The sequence below is a fragment of the Lepus europaeus genome, chromosome 4 (assembly GCF_033115175.1).
Source record: "Lepus europaeus isolate LE1 chromosome 4, mLepTim1.pri, whole genome shotgun sequence".
Classification (NCBI taxonomy): Eukaryota; Metazoa; Chordata; class Mammalia; order Lagomorpha; family Leporidae; genus Lepus; species Lepus europaeus.
The window spans coordinates 45494288-45518178 of NC_084830.1; the positions used below are offsets into that span (position 1 = coordinate 45494288).

At 45.4% G+C, this 23891-nt stretch overlaps 1 protein-coding gene across 3 annotated transcripts in view; it reads left to right on the forward strand.

Annotated features, from left to right (window-relative positions):
• The first annotated feature begins 5491 nt into the window (after nucleotides 1-5491).
• The window catches only part of TSPYL5 (TSPY like 5), a 57143-nt gene continuing 38743 nt past the window's right edge, over nucleotides 5492-23891 (forward strand). Inside the window, exon 1 of one of the 3 annotated variants that reach the window (XM_062188200.1) lies at nucleotides 5492-7731. In XM_062188200.1, the coding sequence (XP_062044184.1) occupies nucleotides 5543-6790 (1248 nt within the window). In that variant the 5' untranslated portion in view covers nucleotides 5492-5542 and the 3' untranslated portion in view covers nucleotides 6791-7731. The remainder of the gene's footprint in view (nucleotides 7732-23891) is intronic. The other 2 variants (XM_062188201.1, XM_062188202.1) reach the window with 2 other exon arrangements.

The following is a 23891-nucleotide window of genomic DNA, read 5'->3' on the forward strand; positions in this document are numbered from 1 at the left end:
ATAAATAAAAAATTGCTAAAAAATAAAAGAAAAAAGAAAAATAGAACCTATGCCAACTATTTACTTTCTGAATCTTCCCCAACTCCTCAAGCCCAGACCAGAGAAGAATCTCACTTCCCATCTGTGTGGCAGAGAAGCGGCTTTATCATGACATGTTTTTTCTCTTTCCTGTTTTGTGTTAGAAACTCTACTCTTAGTATTCCAGGATTAACTCTGAAGAATGAAAAAATATGGATATGGATATGTGTGTGTGTATATATATATATATACATATATATATATTCTTTCAATGCTATTGTATGTATCTTTCCCTTTTAACAGCCTATTTTGGGGGTCAGTGCTGTGGTATAGCGGGTAAAGCCGCTGCCACCTGCAGTGCTGGCATTCCACATGGGCGCCGGTTGGAGTCCCAGCTGCTCCTCTTCTGATCCAGCTCTTTGCTGTGACCTGGAAAGGCAGTAGAAGATGGCTCAAGTCCTTGGAACCCTGCACTCGTGTGGGAGACCTGGAAGAAGCTCCTGGCTCCTGGCTTCGGACTGGTGCAGCTCTGGCCATTGCAGCCAACTGGGGAGTGAACCAGAGGATGGAAGACCTCTCTCTCTGCTCTCCTCCTCTCTCTGTGTAACTTTCAAAAAATTAAATAATTTTTTTTAAAAGAGCCTATTTTGGAATTCAAAGAGTAGAATTTGACTTGCAGAATTCTGCTTGCTGGGTTCTTTCATATTTGTCCTTTGCTAGGACAAAAGCCTTGTCCTAAAGATCTTTATTTTTAAACAATGAAAACACTGCAAGCAAAAAAGGAAAGGCTAAGGAGGAAGAGTACATGTGAAGATATTTTAAAATATTCAACAGTTACTTACAGAACTGAAATGACTTAGGTGGTTGACTATAATATTTTGCTCTTTTGGGCAAAATCTTGGAAGAAGCTACGTATGCTTCTCAAGATGTTATGTTCAGTCTTGAAATTGACCATAAGAGGCAAATTTCTCCTTCTCTACATCCTTGGCTTTGAAAGTATTTCCTATGACACTGCCTTCTTTTCCAGGCCCTTCCATAACCTGGGGGGGGGGGCAGGCTGGCAAAATTCCACACAGTAAGCAACATCACTGCCATCTAATAGACTCAAACTATCTCCTTGGGAAGAAAGAAAAAAGCTCCTCGTGGCTAATATTGCCAAGTATGAGATCTGAAATCTCTACAAGGAAAACTGTGGGGAATGTTATTCCCTTGGATGGGAGATAGGATGGGTGACTGGAATGTCCTTGTCCCAGCTTGTTAATTTCTACTATTGAGGAAAACAGACCTTAAAAGGAACAGACGCAGCACAATTTTCAGAGAACAAAAGTGAACCCAGCTATTTTAATATTTTGAAAAATATTTTATGAATTCTTTCATTTTAATGACTTATTTGCATTTATTTGAAAGGCAGAGAGAGAGACAGACAGACACACTGATGTCTTCCATCTACTGGTTCACTTCCCAAATGGCAGCAATAGCTAGGCCGAAGCCAGGAGCCTGGAGCTCTATCTGGGTCTCCCACATGCACTGTATAGGACCAAGCACTTGGGCCATCCTCCACTGCTCTCCCAGGTGCATTATTAGGGAGTTGGATTGGAATTGAAACAGCCAGTACTCAAACCAATGATCCAATATGGGATGCTGGCACTGCATGCTGTGGCTCAGCCTATTGCTCTACAACTCCAGCCCCAATTTATGAATTCTTAATAAATATTTGTTAATGATAAAATATCTGCACATCAAAAAGAATCAATTAAGTGCTAACATTATCACAGATTTAAGCCCTAGATATTGGGAAAAGGTACCTTAGATATAGGAATTTATGATAGTAAACTTACATTTCTTTCATAATATCCACAGAATGCTTATGACAAATTCCATGCAAATGGAGTGGAGTTATTCCTATCATGAACTATTGAAACTAAACTCATTTATGCTGAATACTGCCATGTCAGGTGTATAATATACCTCAGAGATAATTCATGATGCATCAACATACCTATGTATGTATGCACATATGATTATGTATATAAATGCATGTCTATATATACACATATGTGGAGTATGGATTAAGAGCATGGCATTGGAGCTGGATAGCCTGAGTACTACCATTTATTAGCTGTGTGACTTTGGGCAGCTTACTAAGCCACTCTGTATATCAGTAACCTCATCTCCAAGATGGGAGCAATAATTCCACCTGTACCATGGAGTGGCTGCAGAAATTAAATGAGTTAAGACATGACTGCATAAAAGTTTATAAAACTGTGAATTTTATTATGAGAGTATATAAAGCCTTATGCTGGGTGCTTTGAGAGATAAAAATTAAAAGAGACATAGTTTCTACCCTTACCTGTTTACCATCCAATTGGGAACCTAAGCTACATTCCCACATACATTTAAATATTAATCCCTGCAAAGAAAGCCAAGATTCAGTTCAGCAGCTCCACTCTCATAAATACAAAATTCATAGGAAATTGGTGACCTGGGCCAAAGAAGTATTTCTGCAAAAGGTGTTAAGTCTTGTATTTGTTGTTTTTTCACCTGATGTTTATCTGTTTGATATGAAGACAGACAGACTGTATAACAAATGCTGTTTGCAGTAGCCCAGCAGATGCTAGTCCTGCAGTGGCTTAGCCATGGGTGAGCACTGGATGTTGCAGACGCTGATGCTGGATTAAGACTCCCAACAACAGAGGATAGTTGAGGCTGAGACCTCTGAGAGGTGGACTAGCCTGTCAAGGCCTACAGGGTATAGAGGCATGGGACTGCTGCAGCTCATTTTATTTTATATTTTATGAGATTTACAGTGAGTTCCAGACTGTGATGATCCAGCTTAAGAGGCAATTCTGCACAAGAATGGGTATAAAACAGTATGTGTCTAACTGCCCGAACAACAGTACAGTTACCAAGTGATCTGTGAGGCTAGGATAGGACTGCTTGGTGTGGCCTGGGATGATCATGGAAGGCCTTGGGAATAAGAGATTATAAAGAGGCTTTAACAAGAATCTAAACTAATCCTCAGATGAATTAAAATCCCTGTAAGGTCAAATGTTAATTCCCTAAACTTAATGTGCCACTCTACACTTTCATCCACAGACCCTCTCTGATTGGTCTTCATAGCAAAAGATAATTTTATGACTAACTTGTGAGTTTAATAAGTATCTATGGATTGATCTGAGAATACAGCCCTCATCTATAATATTGATTCTGCGGATGGGGAAAAAGAAGATATTATGAATTTCAGACAATTTGCAAACCCATTTTTAAAAACTGCTTTGATTTGTTCTTTCATTCAATAACTATTTATCAAGTGCTTTTGATGTGTCATGCACTATTGTAGGGACTGGGAAAACATCTGTGAACAAAATAAGGATCTCAAGGGCAGGCATTTGGCATAGCAGTTAAAGATACCACTTGGGATATCCACATCTCATACAGGAGTGCTGAGTTTGAGTCCTGGTGGCTCCACTTCCAATTCCAGCTTCCTGCTAATGCACACCCTTGGGAGCATCAGGTGATCGTTCAAGTACTTGGGTCCCTGCCATCCACATGGGAGACCTGGATTGAGTTCCAGGCTCCTGCCTTCAGCCTCACCCAGCCCTGGCTATTGCAGACATTTGGGGGAGTGAAGCAACATATGGAAGATATTCTCTCTCATATTCTCTCTCTCTCTCTCTCTCTCTCTCTCTGCCTTCCAAATAAATTAAGCAAACCAAAGCAAAATCAAACCAAGATATCTGCCCTCAGGAGGCTAGAGTTTAAAAAAAAGCAACAGTTAAACAAAAACATAATAAACAATTTGCACAGTGTGCTGGTGATAAATGCTATGGATTGAAAAAGAGCAGGATAAAGGGGTGGGGGTGGGTGGCAATTTTAAATAGGATGGTCACTGAGAAGGTGACATTAAGCAAAATGTGAAGAGAATTGGCCAAGGTAACTGAATACATCTGAGAAAAGAGCATTTAAGGCAGAAGAGCCAGTGCAAAGGTCCTGCGGCAGGAACTTATCTGGAGAGTATAGCAAGCAGGCTAGTGTAGATGGAGGGAGGATGAGATAAGAGGGGTAAACTGTGCAGGGATGGGGAGGGACTCGCCAGAGTATATAGAAGCTTGAAGGCTACTGGATAGTTTCTGAACAAGTTAGAGATTTCTTGTATGGGACTGGCTTAAAGTTGGGGCTGCCTGTATCAAAATAATTACTCCTTTTCCCTGTCTCCATCATTTAAGCTTTAATGTGCATACTGATAACCTGAGACGTTGCTGAAATCCAGATCCTGCGTTAGCAGGCCTGGGGTAGGGCCTGTGACTCTGCCTCCTCACCAAGGTTCTAGGGGAAGCCAGGTTGCTGGTGTACAATGACACCTGGAGTAATGAGAGGTAAGAGGTACTGAGTTCTGGGGAGCTGTGGGGCTGACCCCCTTTCATCAGCTGCCTGTAAAGGCATTGTGGTTCCCTTTGAACCTTAAAGGACCATCTCAAAAGATTTTTTTGCTTCTAATTTCCTGTTAGCCACGAGTTTCCTCACTCCTCAGGGTCGGATCACCTGGCTAGGCTCTTTGGGAACATGAGGCAGGATGTCTGGCTGCCACTGCCACTGAGGGCTCTGTGTCTGCCAGCAGGCAAGGCTGACCTTTTGAAGAGAGGCAGCTGAGCAGGCCTGCGAATGGCACAGCGAGTTGTGAATATAAAGCACAGGCTATGGAGTCAGATGGACTTGGGTTTGAACTGTGCTTCCGTCCCTTCCTGTGTAATCTTAGAAACGGCGCTTGGTGTCTCTAGGCTGCAGTTTTCTCATTTGGAAAGTGGGAATGATAACAATATCTCCCTCATAAATCGAGAAAACACATATAAAGCAAAGCGCCTGGCACACACGATACGCACAACATACTAGTTGCCTTTTTAAAATATATAATTTCTGTGTGTAATTTCTACACATTTATGTTTTCGTAATTTATATCCACTTGGGAGTTTGCCTGGAGGTGTGGCGTGACAGCACCCACTTCTACCCCTCGAGTTAAGGTACAGCGCTAGTACCTCGGCAAAGGTGTCCGGAGGTGAGACAGCAGCTAAACGCAGGTGCATCAGGACAGACGGCAGAAGAGATGAGCGAAGGGAATGAAGACGGGATGGTGGGTTAAAAAAAAAAAAATAGGTGGTGGTGGGGTGGTGGTGATGGCTTCAGGCTCAGGTTGTTGTGAGTGAGAGGAAGCCAGGGGCCCTATGAGACCCTGAGGCCACGTCTGAGGCCGATGGGAACGGATTTCAGCCCCGCCTCAGGGAACACCTGCTAACAGGGAGCGCGAGGCAGGCAGAGGCGGGAGCGGGTACCGCTGAGTGGCGTGGGCTCCTGCGCAGCTGCGGCGGCGGAGCCAATCACGGGGCGCGGCCCGTCCTCGCGCGACGGTACAGTCGTACGGTCGTTACGTCGACGGTTGCCATGGAGAGGCCCGCTCGGTTGGAACCGCGAGCGGGCGCTCGGAGCGTCGGGGTCTGAGCGTGGCTTTGAAGCCGCGTCCGCTACCGTCATGAGCGGCCGAAGCCGGGGTCGAAAGTCCTCCCGCGCCAAAAACCGGGGCAAAGGCCGCGGCAAGGGCCGAGGCCGCCCTGCTCCCGACGACGCCCCCCGCGACCCGGACCCCCCGCAGTGCCAGCGGCTCGGGGACGACGCCGAGGCGGCACAGGTGCAGGCTGGCGCGGGTTGGGGTGGCCTGGAAACCGCTGCGCCCGCGCCGCCCCTCAGGCCGGCGGAGGAGGCCGCCTGTGGGCTCCCCCTGGACTGTGGCCTCGCGCTCCGGGCCCGAGCCGCGGGGGACCGCGGGCTGGCCGCTACCAGGCCGGCCTCCGGGCAGACTCTGTCTTTATCAGACCGCCTGGCAGCAGACACGGTCTTTGTGGGAACCGCGGGAACGGTGGCAAAGCCAAGAAACGCCCCCCGCGTTGGAAACCGGCGTGTCCCTACCGGGAAGAAGGCCTCAGAGACCTGTAGTGTCGTGGGCCGGGGGCCGCAGGCCGTAGCCGGCGGGAAGCCGAAGAAAGGTGCGGCCGCGGAGTGTGCCCCCGCGCCCGTGGGCGAGGAGAGGAGAGTGGAGAAGGAGCCGGGGTCGGGGCCCGCGGCCACCGACGGCAGCATGGATACGCTGGAGACCGTGCAGCTGAAGCTGGAGACCATGAACGCGCAGGCGGACAGGGCCTACCTCCGCCTCTCGCGCAAGTTCGGGCAGTTGCGGCTGCACCACCTGGAGCGCAGGAACCTCCTCATCCAGAATATTCCCGGCTTCTGGGGTCAGGCGTTTCAGAACCACCCGCAGCTTTCCTCCTTCCTGAACAACCAAGATAAAGAAGTACTCAGTTACTTGAATAGCTTGGAAGTGGAAGAGCTGGGTCTCGCCAGATTGGGCTACAAAATCAAGTTCTACTTCGGCCGCAACCCGTATTTCCAAAATAAGGTGCTCATCAAAGAATACGGGTGTGGCCCTTCGGGTCAAGTGATATCTCGTTCTACTCCAATCCAGTGGCTCCCAGGGCATGACCTCCAGCCCGTAAGCCAGGGAAACCCGGAAAACAACCGTAGTTTCTTTGGGTGGTTTTCCAACCACAGCTCCATTGAGTCTGACAAGATTGTTGAGATAATCAACGAGGAACTGTGGCCCAACCCCCTGCAGTACTACCTTATGAGTGAAGGGGCCCGCGGAGAGAAAGGAAGGGAGGTCAGGCCAAGTCCCACAAAGCAGCCAGGCGAGACCCCTGAGCCTGGGGTGAAACAGTCCAATTGATCCTGCACAAGTTTCCCTACTACCTCCATGCCGGGCGCGTTGCTGGCTGACTACATGTGTGTTGGGCTGTCTGTCGTTTCTTCACGTTGGCCTCTTTGCACTGTAGCCCGTTTGGACTTTAGCTACAAGAATATGGCACTCATGATCATGTTCTTTTGCCTCCCCATGGCCTTTGCTCGTTTACAGTAGTGTCACATGTTACGCGATTTTGTCCACACATGTACCTTTTTTGGTTGTGTGCTGCCTTTCTCTATACTGCTTGGACTCTTTTCTGGGCTCTGGCCTTCTCGACTTGTCTTTAACGTGGACACTCGTGGGTCATCATCCAGGAGGACCAGTTCATTTTCAAGCTCTACTGCTTCAGGGCCAGTGACTTACTGAGCTTTGTGTTCACGGTGGCCATGCGTGTCATCCATGGCACGCTTTTCCGTTGCCATTGCAACATGTGCCACTGCACATGGTAGTGACCATTAGCCACAACTCAGTGTTCATTACTCTGGGGTTGCCAGCCAAGGTGCCAACTACTTTATCTCCAGCTTTGGCCTGTGATCTGTACTGCCCTGCTGGACACCCAGCAGAATGGCCCTTGACTGACGGGCATGGAAGAGGTTAAGGTCAAGAAACAGTATGCCCTGTGTTTTATGTCATCATACGTCTCTTCTTGCGTCAGCCCTTCTGCTGAACTTTGATCAAGGTTTGGCCACTGAGTTTTGTCTAGGTTGCTGTTGACCCCGATTAGCTTCCTGATCAACAAGGACTTCGAGGATTGCCTGTGGACCCGGGCCCCTGCCAGTGCATGAAACACACTACCCTTCCCAGCTTTCCAGGAACTCTGCTGGCTACCAGACTCATGGGCGGGCTGGTATGTGTGGACATGTACTCACTGTCATCCTGCTGTGGCGCCAGGTGAGGGTGGGGACTCGGGTGCGCATGGAGTCCAGGTACTTTTGTCCACTTTTCTTATCCCCTCCTAGGATCTGACAACAGTGGAGTCATTGTGGAAGAGGTGTTTCTGATCTGTGAACTTCTGTCTAACTTTATCTCACAGCTCCATGCGTCTTTACTTGACCTTTCTTCTTCTCCCTCTTTTTCCCTCCTTTGCTTGTCACACCCCCCTCCCCTTCCATGTGGTTTTTGTTTAAATAGTACCGCAACTCATACAGAAAACAGAAAAACCCAGGGTTGTCTACATGCAGCTAGGGAGACTTCTGGGGACTTGAAATAGGCTAGAGGAAACCAGAAAGCCAGACAGGTCTGTGGTCAGACCCTGGGTGCCATTTCCTTATTTTGCAGTTTTGAAGTTGAAAATCCTTTTCAGGCCTGTGCATCTGCTGGAGTTAGAAACCCCAGGCAGCTGTGTTGGAGAGTAGTGTTTACTCGGTTCTGACTTTTCTGGATACTATCTTAAGACCAGATGCGTTCTGCCATTTCCTCCTCTTTGTAGCCTCTTTCTGTATCCTCAGCCCCCAGCTTTGTTACTCTATGCGGTCCTTTGTTCTCGTTTTTTCTACCTTCAAATACCCATAAAAGTAGGCTTCAGTCTCCAGCATGGGGGTCCCCTGGCTCTCCTGAGGCATGGGGATGAAGGTCATCATTCTCCAGGTTATTTTCAGTGGGTATGAAAGCCAGCTGGGCTCTCTTTCCTGCTGTCATCCTGTGGCTGGGAAGTAAGGCTGTCTACAACCTGCCCTCCTCCTAACTTCCCAAGTTCCCATGCAAGGCCTCGTTCTAAGTTCCACAAGGGGGTCTTTGATGCAAAGTTATAGTGAGGATGTGCTAGCTAGGCAGAGTCAGAGCAAAAATGTGTGGGAAGCATGATCTTGGTGTGGAGTGTCCTCAAAAAAAGACGCATGGCTTGAAACTTTTAGGGAGAGCAGGCCTGTCTCTCAGCGATGCAGGGGACACGCGGGTCGTCTCTCCCAGGGTTGAAAAAGAACTAAGGTGTGGTCAAAGTTTTTTTTTTTTTTTCCTAATCTTTATCATCATTAGTGGGTTTTATGAATCAGAAACAGACCAAAAATGATAATGTTGCTTTGGATGCTTTTTCTTTTGTTCTAGATGTGGCCTTGGGTATATGGAAGATTAATGCTATTTGCTGCCTATTTTGGCTCTAGGTAAAGTCTTACCACTTTTCCCATTTTTTTCCTACTGGGAAAATAGAGCTATTTGTTTAATTTGCTTTTTTTTTTAAAAAAGACTTGTTTTTGTTTATTATGGACATTTGCAGACATACACAGAAATGGAGTAAGTGGTCCCTGGACCTAGTGTGCCCATCAGAATATCTTTCTATGTGTGTGTGTGTGTGTAATATATGAAGACTTGTGTGACTGTTAAGATTGTTATCAACTTGTCCTGGTTTTATAACTCTGGTCTTGGAAATATAATTGGGAAATTTTTGCTGTGTTCTGTGAAACTGAGCTCCCAAAAGTAATCAGTAACTGGTTGTTGTACTTGATAATTTGACATCCTGGTAATAATGCACTTATTTCTGTGTTCCTAAATAGTATATATAGTTGTAAACTTGCCTGCATGATGGAAAAAATAAAAACCTATATCTCTGTTATATTTCTTATTTTCAAAAAATAATTTGAAGTTTATTAGGCAAAGGCTGGGTTAGTGGAGAGGAGATTCATAGATATGTACATACATACATGCATTTCGAGATAAGAGATTCCCAAACCTGAGGCTGCTGTGTGATTGGCTACACAAAAATACAAAGGAATTACATAAAATTCTGATTCCCAGGCCTTTTTCAGTGATTGCGACTCAGTGGTTCTCAGAGCAAGCTGGTTTTTAGAAGTAGAAATTCAGTGCTTCTCAGAGTTTCGAGTGCACCTGAATCACATGGGGAATCCTGTTAAAATGTGGTAAATGATTTGGTAGTTCAGGGCAGTACCTGAGAGTCTGCATTTCTTTTTTTTTTTTTTTTGACAGGCAGAGTGGATAGTGAGAGACAGAGAGAAAGGTCTTCCTTTTGCCGTTGGTTCACCCTCCAATGGCCGCCGTGGTAGCGCGCTGCGGCCGGCGCACCGCGCTGATCCGATGGCAGGAGCCAGGTGCTTCTCCTGGTCTCCCATGGGGTGCAGGGCCCAAGCACTTGGGCCATCCTCCACTGCACTCCCTGGCCACAGCAGAGAGCTGGCCTGGAAGAGGGGCAACCGGGACAGGATCGGTGCCCCGACCGGGACTAGAACCCGGTGTGCCGGCGCCGCAAGGTGGAGGATTAGCCTAGTGAGCCGCGGCGCCGGCCAAGAGTCTGCATTTCTAATAGGCTTCCAAGTGGTGACAGTGTGGTGGTTTGTGAATTGCATTTTGAGTTGCAGGGAGGTGACCTTGAAGGCCCTTTCAAATTAGAGTAACAGTGCTCAGACTTAGTTGCATGTTAAAATTATGTGGGAATCTTAACAAAGTACACTGTCCATGCTCCTCACAGAGACCAACTAGATCAGAATAGGGGAGGTGTTGCTCCAGGCACAGATATTTTAAAAGCTGCCCAGCTGATTTGATGTATAGCCGGAGCTGAGAACTAGACTTTGTGATAACTCTTCGTTTCAGAACCATAGCAAGGATCATTTTCCATTAGTCAGGGGAAGCTATGGCTGATAACCAAGTATCATATAAGCTGCCCAGCAGAAATTTGTTGGAACAAAATAGAGGGGTTTGTTCATTGATAAGGAAATAAAATGGGTTTGTTGGTGGAGGGCATGAAAAAAATAAATGTGCAGTGAGGACATTGTAATCTTGCCACTGAATGAATGAATTCATTTAAAACAAGGTTTATATTCAGATACTTCAGAGCTAGGTTGGTCAATAAATTTGTTGGGTGGATCAAGTTTGATAAGGATATCAGTATTAGTTGGCTGAAGCTTGCATACCCAGATGCCACCGACTGGATGGCATAAACAAAAGGTTTATTTCTTTTTTTTTTATTTTAAGATTTATTTATTTATTTGAAAGAGTTACACAGAGAGAGAAGGAGAAGCAGAGAGAGAGAGAGAGAGAGAGAGAGAGAGAGAGCCTCCATCCACTGGTTCATTCTCCAGTTAGCTGCAACGGCTGGAGCTGTGCTGATCCAAAGCCAGGAGCCAGGAGATTCTTCCAGGTATCCCATGTGGGTGCAGGGGCCCAAGGACTTGGGTCATCCTCCACTGCTTTCCTAGGCAATAGCAGAGAGGTGGACTGGAAGTGGAGCAGCCAGGACTCAAACTGGTGCCCATATGGGATGCTGGCACTGCAGGCGTTGGCTTTACCCCTTTACCCGCTACGCCACAGCACCAGCCCTCAGAGGTTTATTTGTTCAGGAGGTGTGGAAGGGCTGGAGGTTCAGAGGTGGGTAGGGTTTGTTTCTTCGAGAGCCTCTCCTTGGCTTGCAGATAGCTTTCTTCTCTGTGTCTTCATGTGTTCTTTCTTGTATGTGTCTGTGTCCTAATCTCTTACAAAGATACTGTCCATCTCGGTGGCCTCATAGAACTCTTAGTACCTTTTAAAGACCTTGTTTCCAAGTACAATGACATTCTGAAGTACTGGGGATCAGGACTTAGGCGTAAAAATTTATTTTGCTGGGGGGTGAGGGAGACATTTCATTTCGTAGCAACACCTTTCATCGTACTCTTTGGACACATACACGACACATGTTAGAGTAGTTAATTTTATTGAGGCTTATGGTGTACAAAGCACTACTTTACAAGGGGAATTCATTGAAGTCCTATAAGGCAAGTGATGTTATCCCCAGTGAGGGGATAGAATGAAGAAAAGGGGTGAAAACATGTTAGTTGTTCGTATTCATGCTGATAATGGAAGAAACCAGGCTTTAAACTGAGGCTGTTTGAAGAATTTACATTTATATGAGTTATACTTCTTTTTTTTTTCCCAAAATAAAAGATTTATTAATTTGAAAGGCAGAGTGATAGAAGGGGAGATTCTCATCTTCTGGTTCACTCCCCCAGATAGCCACAATTGCAGGGGCTGGGCCAAGCCAAAGCCAGGAGCTAGAAACTCCATAGGAGACCCCCATGAAGTGATGGGGCCCAAGTATCTGGGGAGCATTTTCTGCCACTTTCACAGGCTAATTAACAGGGAGCTCGTTTGGAAGCGGAGCAGCTGGCTCCAAGCAGCGCTCTGATGTGGGATGCTGCCAGCAGCTTAACCCACTGTCACAATGCCAGTCTCTGAGAGCTCTTGATTAAACACACAGGAATAGTCTTTAATAAATAGGTCCTCACCCATTTTCCATTGTTATATGGAACTGTGTTATAAGAAGTAGTTTCTAATATAAGGATAACAATCCAAGCCTGATGCTCAGAGGCCCAGTAAGGGGCGTGTATGTGTTTGCACACATGTGTGTGTTTGCTGGGGGCGGGGGGGGGGGGTTGTAAATTAGGGGCAGTGGCTCTGCAGCTCCAGCTGATTGCTTCCTTGGGGCAGTGCAGGCCTGGTGTAGCTACATCTGCAAAGATGAGTACAGGGTCAGGATCTTTATGTAGAATCTCATTTTCATCCAAAAAACATATTTTTAAACACCTAGAGTTTTTTCTCTTAGCTTATATGTAGTGTATAAAAGGGAAGGGGGGGCAGCTTTTTTTTTTTTTTTGCCTGGAGTTATCAGTCTGTTTCTTTTCTGCACAGGACTGGCCAGTACTTTAGATCTGTGTATCCACCCGTATGGGTTGAGGATGGACTAAAGGAAGCCTCCCTCACCCTTGACTTTAGGTCAGACTTCACAAAGCACTCAGACCTTTCATAACCTGGAGAGTGAGGGCCTGTGGGATCATTTTAGTTATACTAAGATTCCCTGGCCCTTTTTTCAGCTTTGAGTTTTGTTATAAAAGTCCCTTTTCTATTTGTTTGTTACCTGCTGGGCTTTTTGGAAAATGTAGTTGGTTAGTACTATGCAATAGATGAGAGAGGAGAGAGGTTCTACTACTTTTGGCTTATAAAAATCTCTTCCAGCTTCTGACTGTACCTTCTTACACATTGGGGTTTCTCCCTTTACTATACTGAAGTGATTTTCAGTAAAGGAAAGAGACATGCTACCCCAAGGGGGCGTATTAGAATCACTGAGGGAGGGAACTTGGACAAATATGTTTGCCCCTCTGAAAATTGAGGTCCTCAGCCATGAGATCAGTTAAAGCCATGAACCACTTTAATTGATAAGTAGCGTCATATCCTAAGGTATCGGGTAACAAGAAAAGTATATAGTCAAGGGTATCCAGTCCATGGTTTCTTTTTTTAAAAAATTTTATTAAAAAATATTTATTTATTTATTTATTTATTTGAAAGGCAGATTTACAGAGAGGCAGAGAGAGAGAGAGGTCTTCCATTTGTTGGTTCACTCCCCAGATGGCCTCAATGGCTGGAGCTGTGCCAATCTGAAGCCAGGAACCAGGAGTTTCTTCCAGATCTCCCACGTGGGTGCAGGGGCTCCTTGAACTGTCACCCATATGGGATGCCAGCACTGCAGGTGGTGACTTCACCCACTTGCCACAGTGCCGGCCCCCGTCCATGGTTCTATCCCCGTTTGCTCTTAGCATCTATGCTTACACTTTTGGAAACTTCTCCAGCTTTCTTTCACCATTCAGTTTCAGAACTTAACTTCTGCTGACTCATTTTCACCTAAACTCTGGCCTCACATTAGTTTTACTTCTCTATCCCAGATCTGCACCCTTGCTCAGGTGTCCTGCTACGAGTTATTCAGGACTCCAGCCTTGAATTTCTTGCTCTCCCTGTCTACCACTTAACAAGCTGGTTCTTAGCTGGTGTTTGACAAATATAAGACAAAATATCTTCCATCCATGTGACACTTTATTGTTTACAAAGCACATTCACTGGCATGATCTTGATTGTAATAATTGTTCAATAAGAAGGCTCAAAGAGGTCAAATGGCCAGAATCACCACAAAATCAGGGGCAGGCATTGTGGCGCAGCAGGATATGCTGCTACTTGGGATGCCCATATCTGATATGGAGTTCTGCTTTCTCTGCTTCCAACTCAGCTTCCTGCTAATACACCTGGGAAGGCAGCAGGTGATGTCATGAGTACTTGGGTCCCTGCCACCCATGTGGGTGACCCAGATAGGGTTGCAGGCTCCTAGCTTTGGCCTGACTCAGCCCTGACTGCTGCTGTGGGTAGTTGAGTGAGCAGACTTATGGTTGGAGGATCTCTCTCTGTTTCTTCCCCTCTGTCACGCTACCTTTGAAATAAGTACATCTTTTTTTAAAAATCACAAAATCAGTGAGTAGTAGATCCAGGACCAAATATAGGTTTCCTGATTCTAAATTCCATCCATTCATGGGATGGTGAATGTGTGGCCCAGGGCATATCTCTGGCACTGTGATTGTAGGCATGCCACAGCAAAGAACCTGAAATTAACCCTCTGCACTTGCCCATTAGCCAGTTGCCATATGAACATGAACCTTCTTGCCTTCCCAAATTGCAGTATACATGCTTTGGAGCTCAGGAGCAGGACTGACTTGACTCAAGAAAGGTGAGTCGGCTCTTGAACTGCATTGTTCTAAGGTTAGGATTGTTCTAGACTGAGTACACCTGAAGATGGAGGCTGGATGGGGAAGGTTTTGCCTGTAAGTGTTGATACTTGCATGTGAATAATTTGGAAATGGGACATTTTCTTAGTGTTACGAGAAGCCTGGTGATAGGAGGTTGCATGCTTGCTACAGGGGATTCAGTAATATTAGGGCCTTATGTCTGCCTCTTTGCCTCTCTTGGCTTTTTGCTCTTGATTCCCTAGCTCCAAGAATCATATCCTCACCAACTGCACTTAAAGGCAGGAAAGAAGCAGGGCGGGGTGGGGGCAGCTTCTTACAAGTCCCTGTTTTTATTAGGGATGAAAATCTTTGCCAGGAGTCCCTAGTGGATTTCAGACCCGAGTCAGATCCCTTGGGCTAGAAATGGGTCAGACTCCCACACTGTGCTTCAAAGAAATCCAGCACTTTTTCAGCATCTTTCATGGGAGTGGGTTCTGTTCTTAAGGAAATAGGAAAGGTCAAGGAGCTAAAGCTTAGGTGCAATTCTTAGTTCCCTGTAGGTTTTGCTCTTTTTGAGATAATTTTGCTGCCTTTGAACAGCAGATAATACTCAGAGGCACCATGGTTTTGCCACCCCATCCCCCTCCAGATCTCCTAGTTGTCTCGAGATAAGAATGCTTTACCTTGTACTCAATGCTTTTGCATCTCCCCTATTACATGGTAAATGCTTTTCCAGCCAAGAAATGCCATTTTTGCCATTTTTTGGTTTTTGTATCTCCCACAGCACCTAGCTCAGACTCCACTCAGTATGTGATGTAGGTGGTCCGTAAATGCTGGCTGAGTGAATGTAAGACACCAGTGAATTTCTAAAATGTCAATTTGGTCATGTCAATCACCTGTTCAAAACATTCAGCAGTAAGATCCAGAATCCTAAGGAGCTCACAACAGGCCCTCCATTATCTGACTCTACCTTTTTTTACTTTGAAATTTTCTATTATGAAAAACTTGAAATATGCATGAAAGTTGACAGAAAGGTATAGTGATCACCCATTTACCCACTGCTTAGATTGCATGATTGTGAACTTTTTATAAAAATAGAAAATATTCATATAAAATATGCTTGTCTATGAAATCTGAAGATCATGATCAGGTCACAGAAAATTATAGTTTCCAAGTTCTATCCAATATCCCATATTTAGATTCCTCTGTTGTTCTCAAGATTATCTCAGTGTTAATTTTAAAATCAGGATCTAATAATTAACATCACATTTGGTTGTTATATCACTGTAATATTTATAAAACAAATATAATCCCCTACCATTTTTTAATTTTGAATGATAAAAATATAAATAGCATCACATTAATGTCAGTTTAGAGCATACAGATGTCTAAAGAAAATCTGTAAAAATCTTACTGTTATAGCATTTCAGTTTGAAAGACAATGCTCTCCCACACTTCATTTTTATTTTTGCCTCTCAATGAAGAAGTTACGGCAGTTGTCACAAAGAGTGTCCCACATCTGGACTGGTCTGTTTCCTTTTGGGGTTAACTTTTCCCTCTATGTTCTGTATTTCTTGTAAACTTAAGATTTGGGGAAAACCTCTGGCCTCACCTTGGTGAGGCTTTCCACTTCATAATACACCACACGGGTGGTAGATACTGTCAGATTGTCCACTGCTGTGCCCTTAAGGAAGGAGCACGAGCTCCTCCTTTTGTAAAGCCAGGTTTCCTTTTCCAGTTATCAGGGACGTCTGGGATGACACTCTGTCACTGGGAGAGTATTCTCTTTTCCAAAACTTCTCATACAGAGGTTTTAGCAATCATTGGTGATATTTGCCCAAATCAGTTCTCTCACTGATGTTCTATTCTTGGCGTTCCCTTTTTCTGTTTTAGCTGGTGGGTTAGTATAAGGAAGACCTCTCATCATTATCTAACTAACCTTCCTCCTAAGAAGGCAGTGTAAATGCTTCATTCCTTCCCTTTAGTTACCAATTATTGGAGCCAAAAGCTGGTGAAATAATCACTTCCAGTGGTTTCAAATAAGGGTCATTTTTTTCTAACTTTGGATTTAGATGCTTTATTTATTAATATATTATAGTTAGGCCAGTGCCATGGCTCACTTGGCTAATCCTCCACCTGCGGCGCTGGTACCCCGGGTTCTAGTCCCGGTTGGGGTGCCAGTTCTGTCCCGGTTGCTCCTCTTCCAGTCCAGCTCTCTGCTGTGGCCCCGAGAGTGCAGTGGAGGATGGCCCAAGTGCTTGGGCCCTGCACCCGCATGGGAGACCGGGAAGAAGCACCTGGCTCCTGGTTTCGGATTGGCGCAGTGTGACGGCCGTGGCAGCCATTTGGGGGTGAACCAATGGAAGGAAGACCTTTCTCTCTGTCTCTCTCTCTCTCACTGTCTAACTCTGCCTGTAAAATATACATATATATATATATACATATATATGTATATATATATAATAGTTAATTATAGTCATCTCTATTTTTTTTAAAAAAGATTTATTTATGTTATTGGAAAGAGTTACAGAGGGAAAGAGATCTTCCATTTGCGGTTCACTTCCCAGATGGCTGCAATGGCCAGGGATGGACCAGGCTGAAGCCAGGAGCCAGGAGCTTCATCTGGGTCTCCCATGTGGGTGCAGGGACTCAAACACTTGGGCCATCTTCTCCTGCTTTCCCAGACCATTCACTAGCAGGGAGCTGGATCATAAATGGAACAGCTGGGACATATACCAGGATGCTGGTATCTCAGGTGGTGGCTTTACCTGCTACACCATATGCTGGACTCCATTATCTCTCTTTTGACTGCTCCATTGGCTATAACTTTCATCAAACTTTTCTCATCCTTGTCCCTATCTTCCATTGTCCCACGTACTGGGCTTAACCCATCTGAGCCACTCCTGGTTCTCTGAACATCCACACTAACACAAGGTATTCACTCAGCAGGAAAGCTCATTCAGATATGGCTCAGACAGACTTGTCTGGTGCTGTTTTTAATCTTTGAAGACTGAATTGATTCTTTCTTTCTGTTTATTCCCACACTATTATGTCCATACTCATTTTTAGGATCTAATCTGGTAACTTGTGCTTCTCTCTTTACCTACTTTCTCCCACCAGAGACTGAGGTCCTGAGGTCACAGAATAATAATAACAGTATGTCTTCATCATTTTTGTATGGCTCTGGCTTGGAAGCTTATGTCAGTAGGTGCTCATTAAACACTGAAAAAATGTACAGGTGGATGGTCCCTAGAGATTCATGAAGGCATCAGTGACGAACTGCAGAGGTTAGAAGTGCCCAGGAGCAGAAAGGAATAATTTTAAGCAAAGGAGAAGCATAAACCTAATACAAGTAGGTTAAAAGGCATCTGGGGCGATTGAGGGGATGGGGCGGAGGTAAAGGGGTTAGGGAAGCAGTTACCTGCATAAAAACTTAGTGGCACCAAATCACTCTCCCAGCACACTGGACATCAAGTGGAAAAATGGGAGAGGGCAGGAAGCCAATGAAAAATGCTGGAAATGTGCCGTGTATGCTGTGCTTTAGTAATGCTCCCCAGCACAGGAGTCTAATTGAAAACAAGAAAAAGCAAAGCCGGTGAGAGGCTGGACGATGGGATTCCCAGGGATCTGTCTCTGTTTATACATAGATGCGTATATACAGTCTGAGACCTCCGAAGAGGTCTCTGCAGTTTAACTGGGTTAGAACAAAGGCAATCTCTGAAAGAGTGATATTGTTGAAAAACAATCCAGACATCAGATTAAACCTGCAGAATGAAACTGAGCGAGCAGAGCTAGGGGAAAATTACCTTGAGCCTCAGTACTAAATAGCCTGAATTCCAGGGTTATGGAGAAAATAGCCATCAAAACCCAGTGCTACTTTGTTCGGTGCTCTGGCACCATATACTTTACGAAAAAGCTCAGGACACTTTGGTGGTGGTGGTGAGGTACAAGGGTGCAAGACGAGGCATTTGAAATGGAGGGACATTCTGGAGAAAGATACCATCTTGGAGCAGACTGTTCCTTAGGAAGCAACATTGTCAGGCCTTGGTGTGTCATCAGAGAGCACTTTATCTTCTCCAGGAACCCATCTTACTATCATTGCCACGTCTGGCACATTTATTATTCATCTAACATTTAGGTGAGGGATCCTGAGCTTTTGTAAGTTCACATGTCATTTTCTCACAAGAAGTCTTAACTGACATCTCAGTAAAAGAATATTCCTACCACTACTGGTCACTTTGCATTCCTTCCCACAGCTCCCTCTTCTACTCCTTTAGAGGATTTGTCACAGTTCATGACTATGATGGTGTCTGAATTTGTTTCTTCTCCCAGGGATCATTGCTCACTGCTGGATACCAACTGCTACACATAGGAGGTATTTGACAAATATGTTGGACTTGTGGAAATGTTAGGCTCATGAGCAAGCTAAGATGGCAGATTGGATAGGCCATGCCTTTAAGTTGTCCTTTAGCAAGAAGAGATGTCTCTTCCTTACATGCAGTGGGATTTAGGGAGTCCATTGTATTGAATGGCTATCACATATCAAGAATATTATTGGCACTATCACAACAATTCTTTTATTATACTCATTTTTCAGATGAAACAAAAGAGCCCAAGACAGTCTAGGCAACTTGCCCAAGGTTATGTAAGTTGTAATTCCCAGAGTTAGGGCTGAGCCCTTTACCTGCTGTTCTCTCCTGCTGTCAGGTGGGGGCTTGCAGTATGCGTTGGTGAGTTAGGCTAACATGTGCACATGCTTTCAGAAGAGTGTGATGTACACTGTGCCTAATCTTCAGGAAAGAGAATGTGTGTGTGTGTGTGTGTTACAGGCGCATATGCAGTGTGTGTCCAGGAGAGCCTTGAGGGGAGCCACCAAGCCAGCTGCCTCAGAGCAGGGAGTAGAGACTGCCTGCTGCTTGTTCCTAGGTCCATCCTGCCCTAAGGCTGCCATTTGGGCATCACTGCCCAAGGAAACAGTTGAGTTGATGAGGGCAGCCTGTGGGGAAAGAGACCTACCTAGACTGAGCCAGCCCAGAAGACAGCAGCCACTCTTGAGTAGAGGCATTGAGCAGATGGTTAGACGAGGAGGCTAAGTCATAGGCAGCATCAGGCTCAACAAAAGGCAGGAGCAGCTGCTAAGTGAGGGTGTGTGTTTGTGTATAGGCAACATAGATGGGCTGCTAAACAGAAGCTGTCCTTGAGCCTCCCACATGGATAGCTGTCTCTGTCGTTTCTCTTGTATCTGCATCAGGAGGGTGATGGAAAGTTGTGGTTTCTTGACATCACCATAGGGGAGAGCTTCCCTCATCACACACACACAAAATCACCCTTCTGCTCTACCCAGAGATTGTGGGGGGAAGAAAGGAAGGCCAGGTTAGCACTCATTGAGCCTCTTTTACATGCCCTACTAACATGACATATAGTCAGTATTGTGTGTGTGTGTGTGTATTTATTTATTTATTTATTTGAAGATTTATTTATTTATTTGAAAGAGTTACACAGAGAAGGAGGCAGAGAGTCTTCCATCTGCTGGGTCACTCCCCAATTGGCCACAATGGCCAGAGCTGCGCCGATCCAAAGCTAGGAGCCAGGAGCTTTTTCCAGGTCTCCGACACAGGTGCAGGGGCCCAAGGACTTGGGCCATCCTCTATTGCTTTCCCAGGTCGTAGCAGAGAGCTGGATCAGAAGTGGAGCAGCCGGTACTTGAACGGGTGCCCATTTGGGATGCTGGCACTGCAAGCGGTGGCTTTACCTGCTATGCGACAGCGGCAGCCCCTATTGTATATATTTTTACAGTATCAAGCTTATTAAAGCTTTGTAACTTCCAACATTTTATGGTGGACAATACTGAAGGTTATGAAATTTACTCATGGTTACTCAGGCGCTGTCTCACTGGAGTACCATACTGTCCTTCCTAGCTGAAGGAAGACGCCATTGTTGCTCATCTTAATGAGAATGATATGAACCCGTTAGAAATACTTCCAGCTGAAAGTACCTGAAACCCTAAGTAATGAGGCCCAAGAATAGGGCAGTTACTGTGTTCATAAAAAGGGGCCTTGTGGTAGTGATTCCATGGGTTAGTTCTAACTACTCAGCAAGCCCCCAGAATCTTTCCAGGCCTCCTCTATCATCTACTGTAAAACTTGACTCATGACCTCAAAGTGGCTGCTTATGTTCCAGGCATCATATCCTTAAAGACAATGTCCAAAACAAGAAAGTAAGGAAGGGAGTAAATGGGCCTTCTCCTATACAGTCCTCTCTCTCTTTTGTTAGGAAGGAAAATATTTCCTGAAGCTTCCCAGTGGACTTTCTTTTGCATTTTATTGGCTGGAAATGAGTCCACCCTTAGATGAAGAGGATGTCTCCCTGCCATGACCTGCTTGTGCTGGCCAAGACCAGTTCCTTGGGAATGCAATGAGGAAGGGGCATAACTGTTAGGACATGAAACTAAAACCAAGAGCTCATCAGGCTTTGTGACCATGATGGCATGAATGGAATCCCTTGGAGAACTGAGGATAAGGCACAGTTACTCACAGATGTAGACAGCAGGTAGTTTAGCATCACCTCGGATCTCAGGCTGAAGTCAAGAGCGCCAGGCGTGGACGTACTTTATAGTCTGAATGGGATAGGGCTACATAGACGTGTGAGCAACCCAAAGAAAACATGAAACAAAACTTCAGTAGCAGCCAGCATATGATCAGGTGGTCTCTGGGTCAATGCAGCAGACTCTGTATCTTATGAGTTTCTTTGTCCAACTCGTGATTGGACAGAAGCACTCTAAATCCTTTATAACCAGCATGATTTATTTTATGTTCTCTGTTTTTGTTACTTCCTACCAAAGAAAATGCATATATTTCTTGGTGATTTGGGGGCTGTTTTTGGTCAAGGAAATTACTTTTAGGTGACAAATACAATATTACTAGTTCCCTTGCAGAATGGACTTGGTGCTTCATCAAGAGAAGTGAACCAACCTGATAGCTTTCCTATGGCTTTACTGTGTGTTCTTGACTTTTAATGATTTTCTTTTTCTTTTTGGTGGGTACCCTGTGAATGTAGGCAGGATTGAAATGAAGTGGTGGCACCTCCCATTCAAATTAAGTACAAACATTTATTCAAAAGTTATAGTTGAGGTATTTAAATAATGCAAAATGCCACAGCAGAAGCTAAAACTTTAATTTGGTCTCTGATTAAAGCCAATCTTCTCCATCTGGCCTTAGTTTCTAGCATAATCCTATAAACACAGACACGTGCTTCACTGATAATCATGTGTTAGGACTAGACGTGATCATTTGAAACCCCAGATTCTACAAATGCTGACCCAGAATGTGGACTTTAATTCCTCTGCACCTCCAGCTGCAGAACGTTGCCCATGGCCCAGCAACCTTGCTAAGACCACCATTTGGTTGACTCATCCCTTTGTTGTTGGACTTTTGTGATGTGATCATCCAAGCCAAGTGTAACTTATTTATCCTCTTGACTGGGGGATGAAGAGAGCAGGGAGGGCTTTTCCTTACATGGCGTGGCCCAGGCGTTCCGCGAGCTTCCCTTTCACAGGGTTATTCCAAGTGGACTTGGGTGCAAGAGTTTTGCAGCATCACTCTACACTATTGGGTATTTTAAATGTTCCTCAGACATGGCTGTATTCGAGCCACGATGACCCGAGCTAACACAAAAAGAAACAACTCTGCCAAACAGTTGTCCCTGGGTAGTTCTCTTCCCTGAGTGTTCCAGCGGTTTCTGGGCTAACAGGCAACTGGGGGAAAACTGTGGATCTCTTGACGAATGAAATAGGATAAAAAGCAGATTGCAGAACGTGCTCACCTTGTCGTTCACTCGAGGTCTGTGTTCGAAAGCCCCGGCCTTCTTGACCTAAACTCAAATTCCAGCTGGAACTGAGGAAGGGCAGTGTGTATGGATTGTGTTCTAAGCATGACAGGCGAGAGTCACTGGCTTTGGGTTCTTGACAGTGATGTCAAATGTTCTAGAATGGTCGATGCTAAAATTTTTTTACCAAAGTTAGGTCTAGAGCACATTGAGGAAACAGGAGTACGCTGAGAGATTGTAGAGTATGACTACCAAGACTTGAAATCAGGCATCTGTGGTTCATATCCAAAGTCTGATGCTGCCAGTTAGGGTGTATGTCCTTGGTAGGACACTTAGCTTCTCTAAGATCCTGTCTTTTATCTGTAAAACAAAGATACAAGTTTGGAGTTGGGTGGAAGTCATAAAAATGCCCAAATTACAAGAATAAAAAGATTATGAATGTGTACAATTGAAATGTCTTGGGAGAATCTGGGTTCCAGATAGGGCTTGATCCAGGAGCAGATAATGTTCTCCTCATGGCAAGATGGCTTCTCCATGGTTTAAGCTCAATAATCTTACCCGTTCACCAGCCTTAATAAAGAAAAAAAGTATTTCTTCCCTGCCAGTACCCTCCATTTCCTCCCACCCCGCACAGTCTGACTCTCTTGGCTCATTAGGTCATTATTACGAACACTAGAACCAGTTACTAAGAACTGGGTCACTGCCCAGTCCTGAAGCCAGGAATGGGGTCAGCCTTTCCCTGCCTGCCCCAAGCTACAAGGACTGACAATAGGGAAGGGTTTTTTTTTCTTTTTTTGCTCTAAATGAAAAGGAATCATATTGCTAGTATCACAGGAAGAGGGGATGGATGTTGGGCAGGCCAAAACAATAGATGCCCACTGGACCAGCAGTCCATTCCCAGGTCACCCTTGTTAACAAGGAAGTGGGAGGGGCAGGAACAACACAGCACTGTTGTTTATGAGGCTGCAGGCCAGGGTCAGGCCTCAAGTACCAACAACTCCCTGCCCTGCCTTTCCTCACTGCGCACCAGGGTTCGTGCCACAGAAATGCAGTTGCAACTCGAATGTGGCTCACAACCCAAGGCATCCAGCCTTTTAAAATTACTCTTCTTCTTCCTTCGGGGTTTTAGTATTTTTCCTCCATATTTTCTGATGTGCCCCTGGCTACAGATAATCCAGGCAGTGATCTCTGTGGACACGTGAGGCTGAGAAGTCTAAGAATTGGGGCTGCAGCTGCCACTGCTGACAGATGAAGGGGGCTTCCTCCAGGGGCAAAGGCGCAGGGCCAGGCGATACAGGCTGTGCTTCTGAGAATCTGCTAATAGGAGTTTCCTGGGCTCCATAGTGCTTTCCATGTACAGTCATCCTTGGGTGTCCATGGGGAATTGAGCCCCTCAAGGTCGCTGAAATCCAGGGGTGCTCAAGTCTCTTATAGCATAGTATTTGCAGACAATCTGTGGTCAAGTCATCTCTAAGTTGCTTATAATACCTAAACCAGTGTACCTCCTGTGTAGATAGTAGTTATACTGTATTGTTTAGAGAATAATGATAGGGAAAAAGTCTGTACAGGTTCTGTCTAGATAGGTTTTTTTCATCCAAAAAATTTTTTAATTGAGTGAACCTGTGGATAGGGACCTGCCCCTAAGGAGGGCTTGTGGGTGCTTCAGGAGAGGGTTAGGGGATTCGCCTGCCCATTTCCAGGCCAGCGTGCTCCCCTTCTGCCCTGCTCACAGCTCCTACCCTGAGGCACACATTTGTGCAGCTCCTTCCTGGCATCTCTGCACAGCGGCTCTGTGC